This window comes from Salvelinus namaycush, chromosome 8 (assembly GCF_016432855.1).
Source record: "Salvelinus namaycush isolate Seneca chromosome 8, SaNama_1.0, whole genome shotgun sequence".
NCBI lineage: Eukaryota > Metazoa > Chordata > Actinopteri > Salmoniformes > Salmonidae > Salvelinus > Salvelinus namaycush.
Window position 1 is genome coordinate 55,158,040 of NC_052314.1, and position 17,864 is coordinate 55,175,903.

At 47.3% G+C, this 17,864-nt stretch overlaps 1 protein-coding gene across 4 annotated transcripts in view; it reads left to right on the forward strand.

Moving 5' to 3' along the window:
- LOC120052864 (pericentriolar material 1 protein-like) overlaps positions 1 to 17,787 on the forward strand; it is a 35,327-nt gene extending 17,540 nt beyond the window's left edge. The window contains exons 12-40 of one of the 4 annotated variants that reach the window (XM_039000051.1): positions 244 to 410; positions 549 to 769; positions 1,897 to 2,030; positions 2,223 to 2,352; positions 2,555 to 2,734; positions 2,996 to 3,180; positions 3,391 to 3,582; positions 4,508 to 4,787; positions 5,783 to 5,928; positions 6,517 to 6,746; positions 7,858 to 8,038; positions 8,576 to 8,895; positions 9,253 to 9,417; positions 9,582 to 9,638; positions 10,227 to 10,399; positions 10,666 to 10,797; positions 11,591 to 11,726; positions 11,897 to 12,049; positions 13,202 to 13,287; positions 13,694 to 13,828; positions 14,318 to 14,548; positions 14,693 to 14,749; positions 15,090 to 15,189; positions 15,485 to 15,630; positions 15,710 to 15,770; positions 16,045 to 16,241; positions 16,396 to 16,488; positions 16,605 to 16,728; positions 16,937 to 17,787. In XM_039000051.1, coding sequence (XP_038855979.1) covers positions 244 to 410; positions 549 to 769; positions 1,897 to 2,030; positions 2,223 to 2,352; positions 2,555 to 2,734; positions 2,996 to 3,180; positions 3,391 to 3,582; positions 4,508 to 4,787; positions 5,783 to 5,928; positions 6,517 to 6,746; positions 7,858 to 8,038; positions 8,576 to 8,895; positions 9,253 to 9,417; positions 9,582 to 9,638; positions 10,227 to 10,399; positions 10,666 to 10,797; positions 11,591 to 11,726; positions 11,897 to 12,049; positions 13,202 to 13,287; positions 13,694 to 13,828; positions 14,318 to 14,548; positions 14,693 to 14,749; positions 15,090 to 15,189; positions 15,485 to 15,630; positions 15,710 to 15,770; positions 16,045 to 16,241; positions 16,396 to 16,488; positions 16,605 to 16,728; positions 16,937 to 16,962 — 4,438 coding nt within the window. In that variant the 3' untranslated portion in view covers positions 16,963 to 17,787. The other 3 variants (XM_039000052.1, XM_039000053.1, XM_039000054.1) reach the window with 3 other exon arrangements.
- Positions 17,788 to 17,864: the final 77 nt, after the last annotated feature.

Sequence of the window (17,864 nt, forward strand, 5' to 3'; positions counted from 1 at the left end):
AGCATCATTCGAACCGGCAACCACTGACAGTAACTGGTTAGCTTCAAAGCAAGCATATAATCTGTTCCCTTCATGTGCCCCACATTACCAGGTCTTTATTGTAAAAGATAGCCAGGCAAGTCATTGAGAACAAACTAAGAAATATTATTAAGGTTTAGATGAATACAATTCCCAAGGGTAAATCATGGCAGAAAGTGAAATTGAGTCTTGACCCTCTTCTCCATCTCTCTTTCCCCTGGTCAGAAACCCACAGCATTCTGGGAACTGGACAGAAATGAACAGTCTGACCAACGGCCGAGGAGGAGGCAGCACCAACAACCACGCTGACGGCAGGCTCAACACCGAGTGTGAGATCAACAACCGCTCTGCAGCAGCCAACCTCCGCAGCCTCAACATCCCCTCAGCCATAGGTAGCGCAACGCACATTACATGCTGTACACCTGTACACACACATCCCCCCCCCCCCCCCCCCCCCTATCCCTGCTGTTCTCACACATACACACAACCCACTCATCTCACTAACCCTGATTTGTCTATGCCTCCACCAGAGTGCCAGTACAACCGGCCCTACAACCAGGTCAATGACGACGATGATGACGATGCCCTGGAGGATGAAGAGGTGCGGGGGGCCAGGGGCCGGGACAGCGAGGGCTCGAGCAGGAGGAGCAGCCTGGGGAACGAGGACGCAGACTTCGCCCACAAAGTTCACCGGCTGCAGACGGCCAAGCAGAAACTACGGCAGCTCCAGGAGCTGGTGGCCATGGTGCAGGTGAGAGGACTGACTAGAAGCAGAGAAACATAGCATAGCGCAAGTCAGTAATGGGACCAATCTCCTCCAAAAAGTTTACTCAAGTTTGCCAAAAAGCACCTGGATGATCATCAAGACTCTTGGAAGAATTTTCTATGGACGGATGATTCAAAAGTATAACTTTTTGGATGGCATGGGTCCTGTTATACCTGGCGAAAACCAAACACTGCATTCCAAAGTAAAAACCTTATACCAACGGCCAAGCATGGTGGGGATAGTATGATGGTTTGGAGCTGCTTTGCTGCCTCAGGACCTGGACGACTTACCTTAGAGCAGAATTCCTGTTCCTTCCATTATCAGAATTCAACAGGGAACTGTCAGGCCATCTGTCTGTGAGCTGAAGCGCAGCTCGGTCATTCAGCGAGGCAGTGAGCCAAAATACACAAGTCGACATGAAAATGTCTAAAAAGCAATACATTTGATGTTGTGGACTGGCCTAGTCAAAGTCCATACCTAATCCCAATTGAGATGATGTTGTGGCAGGACAAGAAGTGAGCAGTTCATCCTTGAAAACACACAAATGTCACGGAGTTACAGCAGTTCTGCATGGAAGAGTGGGCCAAAATTCCTCTTCAGCGATGTGAATGACTGATCAACAACTACAGTAAACATTTGGTTGGAGTCATTGCAGCTAAAGGTGGCACAACCAATTATTGAGTGTAAGGGGGCAACACATTTTTCAAACAGGGGCTTTGGGTGTTGTATGTAATTGTTGTGTTATTTGTTCACTCAGGTTCCCTTTATCTAATTATTAGGTTTTGGTTGAAGATCTGATAACATTCAGTATAAAAAAAAGTGTATATATATATATATATATATGCAAAAGCAGATCATATAAAAGGGGGGCAAATACTTTTTCACAGCGCGTGCGAGTAGAAACATATCAACACACACAAATAAGTCAATAATACAAAATAGACCACATGGTACAGAATCTAAAATGACCATGGTGCAGCTGACTGGTCTAGACAGTTAAGAGTGGAGGAGGACCCTTTTACAGTCCAAGAAAATAAAGAGCTGGAATTTGAGCCGTTCAAGATGGGCAATGGCCTTACGGAATAGTAACCATGTGACTTTCTGTCTCCCAGAGTGACGATACAGACGCCACCACGGCCAACGAGGACGAGGGCCTCCACCAGCAGCCCAACAACACCAGGGGTGCTGCTGCTGGCTCCTCTGCAGCCAGGAGCCCCAGAGACCTCACCCTCACAGACAAGGCCAGGTAGGAAACTCACTCACACCCATACGGAGCACTAACACACACACCCGCGGTAGAAGCCGTTGAACCATCATAAGTGTATGAAAGTACCTCCGTCTATTTATATCTGAGTGAGTGCATTTCTGCCTTTAAGCGTGTGTGAATTACACCGCCGGTGATTCTGTTTGTGAATCTAAAATAAGTTGTGTGTCTCAGGGAGAAGCTGTATGAGGAGAAGCTTCGTCAGCAGCAGCAGGAGTTGCAGCAGCTTCACGAGGAACGCCAGCGGCTGATGGAGATCCAAGACCAGATCCAGGACCTGCAGTGGGCCTGCCCCGACCTGCAGGTAACACACACTGAGCACACACCACTCTATTTCCTGATTGATTGTGTTGAAAGGCTTTGGTGTCAGAACTTGTTTCTGACTTTTTAACCTTAGTGCTCTATATCGGGAATAGGGTGTTATTTGAGAGAGCCTCGCCCTTCCTCTCTCCTATCATTCTCTCGCATACACGCTCTACCTCTCCCTCCCATCTTCTCCTCTCCAGTCATCGGTGTCCAGCAGCACAGTGAGTCAGCAGGCCCTGATGAGGAAGGTCCCGGCTGCAGCTTCCACCCCAGCCCCTGCTCCTGCTGCAGCCCCCAAAGCCAACGCTTCTCCTGCCGCCACCGCCGCGCTCAAACCCACAGCCCAGGCCGCCGCGAACGCCTCTGTCACCGACAACGAGGTGGGTTCTTGATTTGTTTTGATCTGACAGTGTCAATTCACAGTAACGTCAAGGATAGTATGCTCATCCCACGAACTTGATGGCTCGCCAAAATCATACAGAAGACTTGAAATCACCCGCTCAGTGCAAGGATTTACCTGAGGGTTAGCGTGACCGAGTTAGCCATGGCTGGATGTCAGGGAGCTGTATAGGAGTGTGTGAGTTATCATGCAGACGTAACCATGAAAATGACAGCGCTCATTTACCTTCATGTTTCCCCAGCAGCTGTGGTGTGAGATGCGGCGCCACCAGATCCTGCGGGAGGAGCTGCGCCAGCGGAGGAAGCACCTGGAGTCCCTGATGGCCGAGCACCAGAGGAGGAGCGGCCTCAGCGACTCCCCCTACAGGATGGAGGACTCGGAGGATCACGCCGCCTCCGCCACGCAGCCACTCGGCAGAGACGAGAGGTGAGCGAAGCGTTACCCCCCCCCCCCCCCCCCTAGATTAAGACCCCCAAATAATCGGGTGAATTCCATGATGTGAAGCGTTCTGAATGTATCAGATGGAAGTAGATTGATGCTGTTAGCCATCAAATGCTTTCATATCTACATGAAGTGCCTAGAGGGATTGGTTTTGTCTCTTGGTTGGGCCTTGATTGACTTTGTTACCTTCCTCAGGACCATGGCCACATGGGGCGGCTCCACCCCGTGTCAGCTGGACGAGGACGGCTACCCCTCTGAGTTGGGCGCTGAGGAAGAAGAAGAGGAGGAGGATGAAGAAGAAGACGGAGCAGAGTCCAGCTCCAGTGATGACCTCCCCTGCTACACTAGGAAGCAGAGATCCTACAGCAACAGGAAAACACTGGGCAGGTCTGTGAAAGAGGCATACAAGGAAACCCATTGTTTTTCAATTACGCATAAATATACAGGGCACAATAGTCTTAACCTCAAAGTCTATTTGATTTTGAATTTTAGGAACCCTTTAGGTATAAAAAAAACTATAATATACATCTAGGCACATATTTAACCCCTTATTTTTTGGGGCACAAAACTACCTTTGTGCTTCCATGTGTTTGTAAGGGTTACCTTCAGACGAGTCACGTGACACTTGTGGGGGTCGTAGAGCAAAGCGGGGAACACCAACGCGTTCGGGAGTCTCGTCTTTCCGTCGCAATAGTTTGTAGGCCAAACCGTTCCGCCGCCACAGACGTTTTCGTGAGAAGACCAATTTCCGGGACGTCTCCTGGTCTGACTGACAACGCTGTGGCTCAGCCACCTTCCACCGCAGAAGCGAAAGGTCGACATGGGTGGATTGAGATGCAGCCCATGTAAACTGATACCACTAGCTTAAACTGACCTATTTGTTTTATATATATATATTTTTTATTACAGGTTTGTTAATAGACTCTTAAGGATGAATCCATTGTAGTAGTGATATGAGGGGTTAGGGTTAACCTTAACCTAACTCCAGTCCAAGAGATACTGAGTCTGCAGGCTTTTGATCCACCCCGTATGATTCTATTGATATATGGTTGAATACGGTATTCTACTGCTATTTATGTTCGTTTTCATATTGTTTTTTTATTGTTGTCGAGAAGGAACCTGCAAGTATGGACTTCGTTGGACGATGTATACCATATGTAGCCCCCATACATAATACAAATAAAACTTGAATCTTGGCATCATGAGAGTTCTGTGGGGAAAATTGGGTCTTGCATTCACAGCAGCACCCACAACTCGCTGGACACCCAATAATACAAATATATCACTCTCCCCCTTTGTGCTTTTTCTCCAGCAACGTTCTGAAGCCGCCGCAACAATTCGCATCCGAAGCTAGTGGCCGTCCCTCTCCCCGTTCTCGAGCCAAAGAACAGCAACAAGCCCACGGCGGCGTTAGCATCGGGGGTGCGAGGCGCCAGGAGAACCTGCGCTGGGCGGCCGAGCTATCCTTCCAGGAGGGTTCTGGCCCTGGGTCTGGGTTGGCATCACGCCACTGGCAGGAGCAGGTGGGCACACTACAGAGGCAGCTGGACTTCAGCACCAGCATGTGTCAGACCCTACTGCAGGATCAGCAGGTTGGTATAGCAGTTGGCCCACACTTCAGTCACCTAGGCTTATCTCAAACGTTTGACATGGTTGAGGCGTGCCTGATTTAGCCTGTCAGGTACGAGGCTAGCTGGCATGAGTAGTTTGGTTCCATTGTACCTGACGAGCTAAGCTATATCAAGGGAACCTCGCATGTTCACTTTGTGGAATGTATTGATTTTAGCGTGTCTGGCATGAGGGGTTTGCACCATTTTTGTTCTTTGTACCTTCCAAGCTAAATTAAGTACCTCAAGTATTTTAAATGTTTGGAGTACACATCCGAACCAGGTCTCTCTTACCAAATGAGGTACTTAAGGTTCATTTAGCTTGCCTGGCACGTGGAGATTGTTTCCATTTTACATGACCAGCTAAGCCAAATAAAGTACACCAAGTATTTCAAATATTCTGAATATGATGTATTCGCCCCCTGGTCTGTTTCACCCAACCTATAGAGAAGGTAGCAGCAACCTAAGGCTTTAGGCACACCGCCAATTTTTTTGGGGCATTTCTGCTCACTTTCCTTTCTGTTCAACGTCTATTACGTTTCACTAAAGTAAGTTAATAAAGAAAATGTATTACTCACGCCAGTCTTGTGTTAGAGGTGCCTAAATGGATTTTCTCCACGTTGTCATTGATATAGCACGGTGGCGGTGACACTTATTAACCTATAGGGCATGGTGTTGAATTTATTCAGCGTGTGTCGTCCTGATGGAAATGCCAACGCTGCTATTCCTTTATAGAAATCAGCCGTTGGCTTGAGTTCCTATTTGACTGGGTGTCAGAACCTGTATGGGGAAACCAACTGACGGACAGGTTCATGAATACCATTCTGTTCTCTCTCTCCCCCCTCTTTCTCCTGCCCTTCTCTCTCTATCCGTCTTTCAAACTTTCTTTCTCTCTCTCTACACACACACACACACTCTTTCTACATCTCTTCCTCTCACTCTTCTACCCCCCCCCCCCCCCCCCCCCCCCCCCCCTCCAGACGTTGTCCTACATGCTCCAGACCCTGCTGACGGGACCGTACAACGCGCTGCCCAACAACCTGTCCTCCCCTCAGGTTCACCTGGTCATGCATCAGCTCAGCCAATGTTACACACAGCTGGCCTGGCAGCAGAACAACGTCGAAAGGTAGACCGAACACACCGCTACAGACCAAAACAAATCGACTAGAAAAACGTATTCTATTGGTTTATTTACATTTTTGTCATTTAGCAAACGCTCTTATCCAAAGCGACTTACAGTAGTGAGTGCATACTTGTTCGTACTGGTCCTCCATGGGAATCAAACCCACAACTCTGGCGCTGCAAGCGCCATGCTCTACCAACTGAGCCACAAGGGACCCATTTGACACAGATGTACAACAAACATTGCACCATATTTTAGCAATATACTGCAGCTAATTCTCATCTGAAGTCCCCAGAAACGTTACTAATATGTTAATGTCACTGGCTGAATGTACTGCATGAGGGAAATTATCAGCGTCTGTTTTCCAGACCTCACAATTCAGTTTATGAACATTTTATTTATTGCAGCTTTGGGTTGTTAGGTTCACACGCATGTCATGTCTACGTTAATGTATAGTTCTAAATGCATAGTCAATTAACCGTGATTGGCTATCTGCAGTATATGTGAACATGACATCAGGCTTAAACTTGGGAATACATGAATGTGATTTAGGTTTTAACACTAACTTGCCTGTATCCCGTTTGTCCCCAGACTGAAACTGGTGCTGAGCGACCTGCTCCGTCAACAACAACAGCAGCAGCAGCCGTCCTCGTCGTCAGGTCAGCAGAACCAGGGCTCCACGTCCCGGGACTCCGGCAGTGCCTGTCCCCCCCTCTCCCCCACCAGCCTCTTTCTCCCCTTCACCTCCTCCATGCCCCCCTCTGTCAACCAGGCCCTCAACCTGCCTCCCGGCCTGGCCGGATTCTCGCCCTTCTCCTCCGGTACGCCTTCCAACACCCCTTCAAACTTCCATCCTTCCATCCAATGTTTTTAGATCCTTCCTCGATGTTATGAAGTATCTGTTTTTGTATGAGTGACAGTTTTCTCAAAGGAATGTAAAATCCAAGAATGTACACAGACTATAACAAACATACACACCCCCCCCCCTGTCAGAACAGCCTCAATTTGTCAGGGCATGGACTCTCTAAGGTGTCGTAAGCGTTCCACAGGGATGCTGGCCCATGTTGACTCGAATGCTTCCCACAGTTGTCAAGTTGGCTGGATGTCCTTTTGGGTGGTGGACCATTTTTGATACACACTGGAAACTGTTGAGCGTGTGAACCCCAGCAGCGTTGCAGTTCTTGACACAAACCGGGGTGCTTGGTACCTACTACCATACCCCGTTCAAAGGCACTTAAATTCTTGCCCATTCACCCTCTGAATGGCACACAAAATACATGTCTCAAGGTTTAACCTGTCTCATAGCTTTCACCTGATCAGTCTGTCATGGAAAGAGCAGGTGTTCTAAATGTTTTGTATAGTTAGTGTTCAAATGTTTCTTTCAGGGACTGGGTGTGCAAAAATGTATCAATTGCTTTTGTAATAATGTTGTAGAAGGCAGTCTTCTACAAATACCTGTCACCTTGACCCAGTTCAATTCAGAGGTTAGCTTTAGAAATTGAGAAGCTCTGGCATAGAGGGCATACTGGAATACTAGGAGAAATTCCTGATTTGATACACTTGTAACGAAGTTGTTTCCAGATCACAATATACGCAGGTTGATGTTTATTGTCATCAGTCTTGTCCAGGAGGCAGAACTGAGCTATTTTATTTTTAAATGTATTTTTTTCCCCCTTAAATAAGCCAGCCAAAATGGTCTATATTGTAAAAATTCTCTAAGAGCTTTTTGTTCTTAATTTAAGGTTAAGGTTAGGCATTAGGGATAGCAGTTGGGGCTAGATTTAAAATGAGATTTTATGACTTTGGTCACTAGCTGGCACAGCCGCACTCTGTAGATCTGCCTCCAGAACCAGATTCATAATGGAAAAACCGCTAACCTGCACAATATACCTCAATATGTGTGCTCACTTCGTTTCTTTCTCTCCTCCACAGGGTTTAACTTCAACCCCCTGTTCCCTTCTGCTATGGGTGAGTTCCTTCAGAGTGCTGGTAGCCAAGCCAGCCCAGACAACCAGCAGCAGCAGCAGCTGGATCCCAACACCTCAGTCAAGACAGAGTACTTGAGCTTCCCCCCGCCCCTACAACGCTCCCCACTCAACACTGTAGACAAAAGGTGTGTGTTAGTGATGGGAGGAAAAAATCCATAGTTGCATGTCGTGATATTATTTTTGGACGAAATTGTAACGATATTATCAACGTTTGACTCCCAAGTATCGATTTTGTAAAATCGATGTAGGTTGCGTCAGCTAGCGCTAGTTGGCTGTACATGTGCCCAAAACTCCAGTATTTTTCATGTTCTGTCTTTTTTAAGTAGTGAGCCAACATGTTTTCAGCACTTCTATTTCCCTGACTGATCAAAACGAGTTTTCTCATGCTCTCTCTTGTCCCTCTGTAGCAGGCATAAAGTGAGCAATATGTTTGGAACATCAAATCGCAATACAATCTCTGTCGAATCGCAATACATATTGTATTGGCCCCTAAGTATCGTATTGTGATGTCCCTGGCAATTCCCAGCCCTAGTGTGTGTGTGTCTGTGTGTGCAAAGAATGAAAGGCATACTTCATTACTACTTAGTTTTCTGTTACTCTCACAAAAAAAAAAATCCTTCATTAGTCCAACCGTCTTTCTCTGTCTGTATCCATCCCACCAGGCCCCAGAGGCAGAATGAAGGAAGCAGCAGTCGTGGCCATGAATCTGGCTGGCTCAACGTCTCCCAACCTCCAGCTCCTATCAACGAATCCCCCTCCCCTCTACCCCATAGAGGGGCTAACATCCCCCGGCCCCAGGCCTTCGACCAGGCCTCCCAGGAGAGCTTCAGCAGCATGCCGGACCCGGCTGACCCCACCACCGTCACCAAGACCTTTAGGGCAGGACGTAAGGTCTCTGCCCAGGCCTGCCTGGCCTCCCGCGACAAGACGCCAAACTCCAAGAGGAGGACCCGGCGGGCCAAGGGACACCACAAGAACACGGGTATGGGGACAGTGTCGGGACATGCAATTCTCAGTGTCGGGACATGTAATGATTTATATTGAGCACTTTTTCTCGAACTTTACATTTTCCTTCCTCTCCGGCAGCTCAGTTAGGAAGGTCGGGAGGTAACTCGCTCCAACCACCACCATTGTGTAGCACCTGCCTGTTGATATATTTAAAACATAAGAATGGATATTTGAAGACCTCTTAATAATTAGGAGACACAAGCTGAAATGGTGTTGACCAAGTCGCCTTGAGCAATAATTAATTGTAATTGTTTGTTTCTGTTTTATTTCACACGTTCTCCCCTCGATTTGTTTTGAATGTTTCTCTTTCCTTGCTTGTGTGTATCTCCAGGAGTGGAGAGTGACAGCGTGTCCAGCACGGCCGACTTTGTCCAGGAGAGGGCGCCGCAGCCCCATCGCCAGCGGGACCAGAACCAGAGCCTGCTGGACAAACTGACCCAGGAGAAACTGGACAGCAAGACCAAGACAGGCAACAAGCCCAACGACCTCTCCTCCGGTACAAAACCTTGACCCGATCACACCACACCTTGTCCACTCACATCTTTAGTTTTATTATCATTTTTTATTTGGTTTATGTCCCTCACCTTTTTGTTATGTGACCACATTTTACTTTTACGTTTATTTATGTCGTCACATTTTTGTTGTTGATTTTCCTCACAGCGTATGCTTGGAGAACACCTTTCCTTTCTAACAGAATTGCATGCACTGAAGCGCCAGGTAAACTCACCCCTAGCACACAGCTAAGCACCAGCTAACACTGATTGTCACTGATTGAAGTTCGGAGTGTTTAAAAAAATAAAATAATAATAATACTTTTGTTTAATATCGGTCTTCCAAGCACCTCTTGCATGTAATACAGTTAAACTTTTAACGAACTCAAACTAGATCCCAACCTTTAACCTTAGAATCTCTAGCTTGATCTAATATACTTGGCATTCTAATTGGCTTTAAAATATATACATTTTTCAATGCAATTGCTTTTTCTTTTACATTTAAGAACATATAACCTGAAATTTGGTACAATGTATTGGATTGTACAGTATCATTGCCTTTGATTAAAGCCATTGCTCTTAGAGAACTACTCGGTGTGCAAGCTTTTTCTCCAACCCTGCTCTTGACACATCTGATTCAGCTAATCAAGGTCCTGATGAAGGTATGTTTTAGCAGGGCTGGAGCTAAAGCCTGCAATGCCACCGCTTCACTACTGGATGGAAACCTGAGATATAGACTGCCACATATGACTGCTTCTTATTACTTGCGACAACATCTTCTAGAGTGTCTTGTCTTGCGGTTTAACACCTCCAGGTGCCAGCAGTGACTTCTCCCTGTTCGAGGCCCTGAGGGAGACCATCTACTCGGAGGTGGCCACGCTCATCTCCCAGAATGAGTCGCGGCCCCACTTCCTCATCGAGCTCTTCCACGAGCTGCAGCTGCTCAACACCGACTACCTGCGCCAGAGGGCACTCTACTCCCTACAGGTGAACACGTCCGAATGAGGATCTAGTGCTGATTCTGGACCAGCACTCCTACTCTGAGACTGTAAATAGTATTTCATACAATCTATGGGTGAACCTCCTAGGAATGGATACAAGCCACAAGGAGCTGCTGATAAAGACCTGAGGGGTTGAAATGTTGTCAAATTATTGTTTATTTTTATTTTCTCATAATGTACAGCTCCTTGTAACCTTCTTCCTTGCTATTGGATTTTCATGTTTAACCATGTCTCTCTGCTGTTGACCGCCAGGACATAGTGACCAGGCACCTAACGGAGAAGAGTGCGGCCGAGGACCAGGCCTCCTCCCTGGGTCCCGTGGCCTGGGCGGCCGGCTCCCAGTCAGAGCTCACCCCAAGCGAGAGCCTGGCCACCAGCGACGGGGTGAGACAGACGGATATACGCGCACAGGCATATACACACACACACACACCTGCCGCCTCATTAAATCACGTGGCTGTCATATCTCCCACTCCCTCCTTTCTTTTTTCAAACTTTCCCCAGCTCTTTTCTCTAGCTCGCTCTCTCCCATAGCTCATTCCCGACACCTCTCGCTCTCTCCAGCCATCCATCTAAAACACTCTGCCCGTCGATTTCTCTCTCTCTCTCATTACCTCTACCTCTCTCTATACCTCTACCTCCTTTGTTCTCCACCCCCCACTCTCGTCTTTGATATTCAGTGTTCCAGTTGTCAGAAAGGCTGTGCCTTGCGGCCCATCCGTCAGTCTGGGCAAAGCGTTGCGGTTGCTGCCTGCCGGACAGATTAGATGTGTGGCTGTGCAGGTCTTTGTTCTAGCCCAGGTCCCCGGAGGTTTCGCTCAATTAGAACCATCCCTTTTGTAAATCACTCCTTTGTTCCCCAGTGATGGATGAGATGCCTGATTTCCCCATGTTAGGAGAAAAGGATACAAGGGAAGATCCTCTGCCCATTGTTTTTAGTCTTTTGCATCCCTCACTGATTTCACGAGAGAGAACAGGCGAGAAATACGTCAAGGGAGTTTAGCAGAGCTGTCTCTGAAATGAATCAACGTGTTTTTTTTGTTCCCCCCCCCTCGTTCGAGACAATGATGGATGAATGGGTTCTCATTTTGGAAATGGTCTTTTTTTTTCCTTTTCTCGAAATCGTGTTTGTGGTTGAGTAGTGTAACTGAATTCCCTTTTTACCTCTGTCTCTCAGGACGTGTCGGAGAAGAATATCCGGGTCATCAAGCATCACGACCCGAGTAAGCGGCGGAATGACGCAGAATCGGTGGACAACGAGAGCACCCTGTCCACCACCTCCAACCTGGAGCCATTCGCTAACGACGACTTAGGTAAAAATAATAATGCACAATCAAAAATGGACACAGTGCTCTAATATACAGCACATTAGGTCAAAAGACAACTTCAGCTTGTGGTAACTTGAATGTATTATCCCTCATTGCTCTTCTAATATCCTTCTCTTGCTCTCTCCCACCCCTCCTGCCCCTTGCTCTGCTGCCAGGTAACACAGTGATCCACTTAGACAAGGCTCTAGCCAGGATGAGGGAGTACGAGCGCATGAAGCTCAAGGCTGAGCTTAGCCCCAACACCACCACTGCTACTGCCTCTGAGGCCTCTGCTAACTCTTCTGCTAGCGCTGCTCAGCTGATGGAAGGTACACATCTTTCTCTCGACGGCTCTCTCTCGACGGCTCGCTCTCTCTCTCTCGACGGCTCGCTCTCTCTCTCTCTCGACGGCTCGCTCTCTCTCTCTCTCGACGGCTCGCTCTCTCTCTCTCTCGACGGCTCGCTCTCTCTCTCTCTCGACGGCTCGCTCTCTCTCTCTCTCTCTCGACGGCTCGCTCGCTCTCTCTCTCGACGGCTCGCTCGCTCTCTCTCTCGACGGCTCGCTCTCTCTCTCTCTCGACGGCTCGCTCTCTCTCTCTCTCGACGGCTCGCGCTCTCTCTCTCTCGACGGCTCGCTCTCTCTCTCTCTCGACGGCTCGCTCTCTCTCTCTCTCGACGGCTCGCTCTCTCTCGACGGCTCGCTCTCTCTCGACGGCTCGCTCTCTCTCTCTCTCGACGGCTCGCTCTCTCTCTCTCTCGACGGCTCGCTCTCTCTCTCTCTCGACGGCTCGCTCTCTCTCTCTCTCGACGGCTCGCTCTCTCTCTCTCTCTCGACGGCTCGCTCTCTCTCTCTCTCTCGACGGCTCGCTCTCTCTCTCTCTCTCGACGGCTCGCTCTCTCTCTCTCTCTCGACGGCTCGCTCTCTCTCTCTCTCGACGGCTCGCTCTCTCTCTCTCTCGACGGCTCGCTCTCTCTCTCTCTCGACGGCTCGCTCTCTCTCTCTCTCTCGACGGCTCGCTCTCTCTCTCTCTCTCGACGGCTCGCTCTCTCTCTCTCTCGACGGCTCGCTCTCTCTCTCTCTCGGCGGCTCGCTCTCTCTCGGCGGCTCGCTCGCTCTCGGCGGCTCGCTCGCTCTCGGCGGCTCGCTCTCGGCGGCTCGCCATCTCCCTCGACGGCTCGCCATCTCCCTCGACATCCCTGGTAGAAATGTGTAAAGCTTGCTCCCCAAAGCCATGTGCTCCGTCTCACTCTCTGGTCTTGTGGTTGGAGGGTGTGAGCACTCCCACTAGTGGTTCCAAGTGCAAAGCACTTTGGCTGTCTGCAGTCTCATGTAGAGGCCTTAAAGTGTGCCGTCTCACCTTCTTAGTAAAGAAAAATAGGACGTGGCAATGGTGTGCTGAGCTGTTTCGTTTCCTCTTGATGCCAGCTTAAAAAATGCACACCTCAGATGGGAGATAATAAGTGTGTGTGTGTCTGGTCAGGTGACGTCCACTGTCCCCAGATCGACACCCAGCAGCTGGATCGACAGATTAAGGCCATCATGACTGAAGTCATCCCCTTCCTCAAGGTAGGACACACCTCAATACTCTATAGTGGTCTCACTTTTGTCTCCTCTCCATTTATACTAGGGGTGGTCATTCCTCATCCTGGAAAGCTACTGGTCTGGATGTGCAGGCTTTTGTTCCAGATTTATTCTACATTTGGAGTGAGAGTCACAATATACTTATGTTATGTCTTGTGTGACTTGAGCAATGATTCACATTATGTTCTAAGAACAGACATTTTCACTCTTGGAATGAAATGCTTGGTAATGTTAGAAGCCCTTGTTTCTGCCTTAGCCAACCTGTTGATGTCCCAACAAACAATTTGACAAAGCTAGCATGATTGAATCCAGCAGCAATGTGGTACACAGGCTAGCAATGTAATATGTTGTTAAAGGCAAAGCCCTGAAAGAGGTTGTTGTGGTCTGTCAGGAGCACATGGACGAGGTGTGTTCCTACCAGCTGCTGACGTCGGTGCGGCGCATGGTGCTCACCCTCACCCAGCAGAACGACGAGAGCAAGGAGTTTGTACGCTTCTTCCACCGACAGCTGGGAGGCATACTGCAGGTATGATAAGCATTGTGATATTATAGCAATTTAGGGAGAGGTTTTCCCCACTGCGACTCTCAAACCTCAGATTAGTCTGGTAACTGTTTATTTTGGTAGAATAAGAGCTGAAAACATCAACCCGAACAAGTTAACGAAGTGCAGACTAACATAAGAATATATATATATATATATATACAGAAATATTGGTTCAGCCATTTTAAAATAAGTAGTATCAGCAAAGATTTCTATAACTAAACCAAGATAGACCACAGCCTGTTGTTTCCAATGGGAACAAATGAGCCACAGTGGGCAGAACAAGCAAGGCTGGGGGCAGAGCCAAGCACGAGCTAACAAGATCCTATTGGTTCAGCCATTTAAAAAATAATAAGTTGTATCGGTGTGCAACTTTCATAGATTTCTCAACACCTATTCTGTCTATTACCTAGTGCTGTTTTTAGCTTAGCGTTATTGTCAAAATGGAGCCCTAAGTTTCTCCCTCCCCCTCAGGACTCTCTGAGTAAGTTTGCAGGGCGTACTCTAAAGGACTGTGGCGAGGACCTGCTGGTAGAGATCTCTGAGATCCTGTTTAACGAGCTGGCCTTCTTCAGACTCATGCAGGACCTGGACAGCAACAGCAGTAGTACTGCTACTATAGCTAACTCTCAAGCCAGACACAAGAACCACAGGAGACAATCCCCTAATAATAACCAAGTCAAGCGTGAACACAGGAATAATGAGGTAGGTGGGGATAGGGGTGAGTGTGTTTTCATATTGGATTTGTGTGTGTGTGTGTGTGTGTGTGTGTGTGTGTGTGTGTGTGTCATTCGATCTGACTAAATGAGGGAATCCATTTCAAGACTGAACATTTCCGTCTACTTTCAGGAGAACAAGTCGCCGGCGGTCGAGAAGTCCTTTTCCCCAGCATATCTTGAAGACAAAGTGAGGAAATCAACATTCAACATCTGATTTTCTAGTGTGGTTTCAAGCCAGGTCCCTCTTTTATGTGTTATATTTCTGTCGTCAAACTTGACCCTCCCTAAATGTGTAGCTTTCATTTCAGTGATTATTAGCTGGACACTATGAATGTAGGTCCATTATAATTTTAGTTTCAATTTGGTTTAGTCATTTTAAAGTATATTGAGTTCGTTTTCTACCCCAATTTGTTTTTAATAAAATAAAAAAAAAAGGTCATTTGACACCCCTAGTGTAGTCTAAAGGTTGGGGTTAAGGATAGTGTAAATGTCTTAAATAACTGTTTACATCTCACTCTGTGTGACAGGATGAAGACGAGACAGAGCAGAAAGAGAGGAAGGACAGCAGGAGCAGCGAGGCCTCTGAGATGGAGGAGGAGGATGGAGAGGGTCTGCCTCTCTCTATTAGTGAGTGAACACTACAATACGAGAAGCCAAAATTAGTCTAAAAGCTTCTCTGCAAAGTGAGTTAGTTCAACCACAGCAAACATTGCTAGTGACCGTAACCACAAGAGGAAGCTTGTGATCGACTGTTCGGCAGGTTCACAATGGAGGATTTGTTGTGAATCTTTATGGTCACGTCGTTACAACTCCCGCCAACTTATTTCCAACCAAGTACACCCCTACTAGGATTTATGATGAGTGCCACACCCTAGACTAGTCATCTCCCAGTGCTTAACCCTTCATGGTTGTTCTTTGCCAGGTCTGTCCAAGGCGGAGACCCAGGCCCTGACTAACTACGGCAGTGGGGAGGATGAGAACGAGGTGGAGGAGATGGAGGAGTTTGAAGCTGAGCCCCAGGACGTCCAGACCTCCCTGCAGGCTAGCAATGACGGAGTTGAGAAACGGGTTAGGACACGTGCCCACACACACTCAGTACACACACTTCCACTAGACTCTCTAGTTACCATCTTCTCCTGTATTTCAGGGAGCAGCAAATGGAAACCGAGAGACAAAGTCCGACCAAGAAAGCTCTGAGAGTAACGATGGTAAGAACGCTCACTGTTGTTTTTTCTGTCTCTTTAGCTTTTAGTCAGCCACAATACTACCCGTTTTTCTTTTCATCTACCTTTTGATAAATGGCTGTCAGATGTTTTCATTATAGCAATGTTTGGTCTGATGGATGACTGTGTTTTCAGCCCCTCTGATTCTCAATTAACCCCACCCCCCCCTATCCTTTGTCTCTCCCTGCTTCCTTTTTCCCTCACCTTCTCCTCTCTATCCTAAACTTTCCTGCTTGCTTATCCTCCCGCACCCGCCCAGTCAAGAGCAGTAAGTCCGAGTCCATCGAGGTGGTGGACTCCCCAGAGGAAGAGGGGGAGGAGCACAGGAGACCAGAGGGGGAGAGCCAGGGAGGTGTGACCTCCGCCACCACCAACTACCAGGAAGGCTCCCACTCCCAGGGCTCAAACAGCAGCAGCAGCCCTGACACAGAGTCACCCGTCATGGTCAACATAGATGTAAGACCACCACACAGACCTATGGTCCTTTTTTTTTTTTTTTCAAACTACAACAATCTATAAAAAAGTTGATTATGTATATTTTTAAATGTGTATTCCAATGTCTTTATTACGTTTCCAATTCTTTATCATTTATATGCTTTCATTCATGCAGGAGGTGGGATCAGGAAACACGAGCCAGAAGTCCGACGAGGAAGACTTTGTCAAAGTGGAGGACTTACCCATGCAGCTCAGTGTCATATGTGAGGTGAGACTAGCCAGACCATTTCCCCCGTTATCAATACGTCCACTTCCCTTCTTCCTCTTCTTACAAACTCTGATCATTGGTCTTGTGAAATCTAATAATCTGTGTGTGATGAACAGGAGGCACTCCAGAAGAGGATAGTCGAGGAACAGCAGAATAATAATCTGTCTGCTGAGATCCTCAATGGGAACACTGACACACTGGCTGGACTAGTGGGCAACGGACACACACTCAAAGAACCAGGTAGGTCTAGCACAGTTTTCATGAAACCGGTGGAGTGCAACTTCTTCACAGAATGTCCAGGTAAATAAATGTATGTTGCAGAACTGATATTATTCTGTCATGTAGACAAGTAAATGTTGGCTATAATACTATTTTATCCATCTGCTGTGTTTGCGATATCTCTAGGAAGAATGATTCTTCTACTTTTTTTTCTCTCCATCTTTTACAGAAACGATAGGTGCACAAAGTGCATGAAAAGACTCTTGTACAAAACGTTGTCGAATGACCACTACAGAATCATCCTAAAGATGTTCAGACTCCTATTTGTACTTAATGATAGCAAGGGTTGGCGAGACAATGTCATGACGTGCTAGTGACCTGAGCTTTGCTCGAAACGGTTAGAACAACTACAACTGTAATGTAACCAACACTGTTTTTGTTTATTTCTACTCCTGAGGCTGTATCTATTAAGCACATCAGAGTAGAAGTGCTGAAGATCTAAGATCAGTTTGGTCTTTTAGATCATAATACATATTGAGTGTATGGACAAGTTAGACCTGATCCTAGATCAGCACCCCTGCTCTGAGACTGTTGATACATATTGCCCCTGATTCCTGAATGTGTTCTATGATTTGTTGCTGATTTGGGGTTTTAGGGCGGGGTTTCTCTCGCTCAATGCTGCTGTGTTACAAGCCTCGTTTGAATCCTCTAGTCTAGAAAACTTGTTAAATCGCCTTAGTTCTGTTTTTTACGGATATGGGATCAGTTTGGAATCGGTTTGTCATTTTAAATAGTTTTTTGTTCTGTCTTCTTGGCCTCTTCTCTTTCGCTAGCTCCCATGCTTTAAGCATCTAACCCTTTGAACTCAAGAAATACAACTCTAAAGTACGACTTCAAACTAGATTCAGGCTGCTGGTGAGGCGTTTCATCTTCGGCTGTAAAGACATTGGCACCTAACATATAATTTCATGGGGCTGTCGGTAATGTTTACCTTCCTTGTTGACATTTTGTTTTGCTTGTTTCTCATGTAATTAGATGTTAACTACTGTACGTAGTTAAGAATAAAATGATGGAACTTTTCAAAGTGGTGGCTTGTCTTTGTGTAGTCTGGAGACCCAAAATCAGTTTACTTGAATGCAAATAATGTGAACTGATTG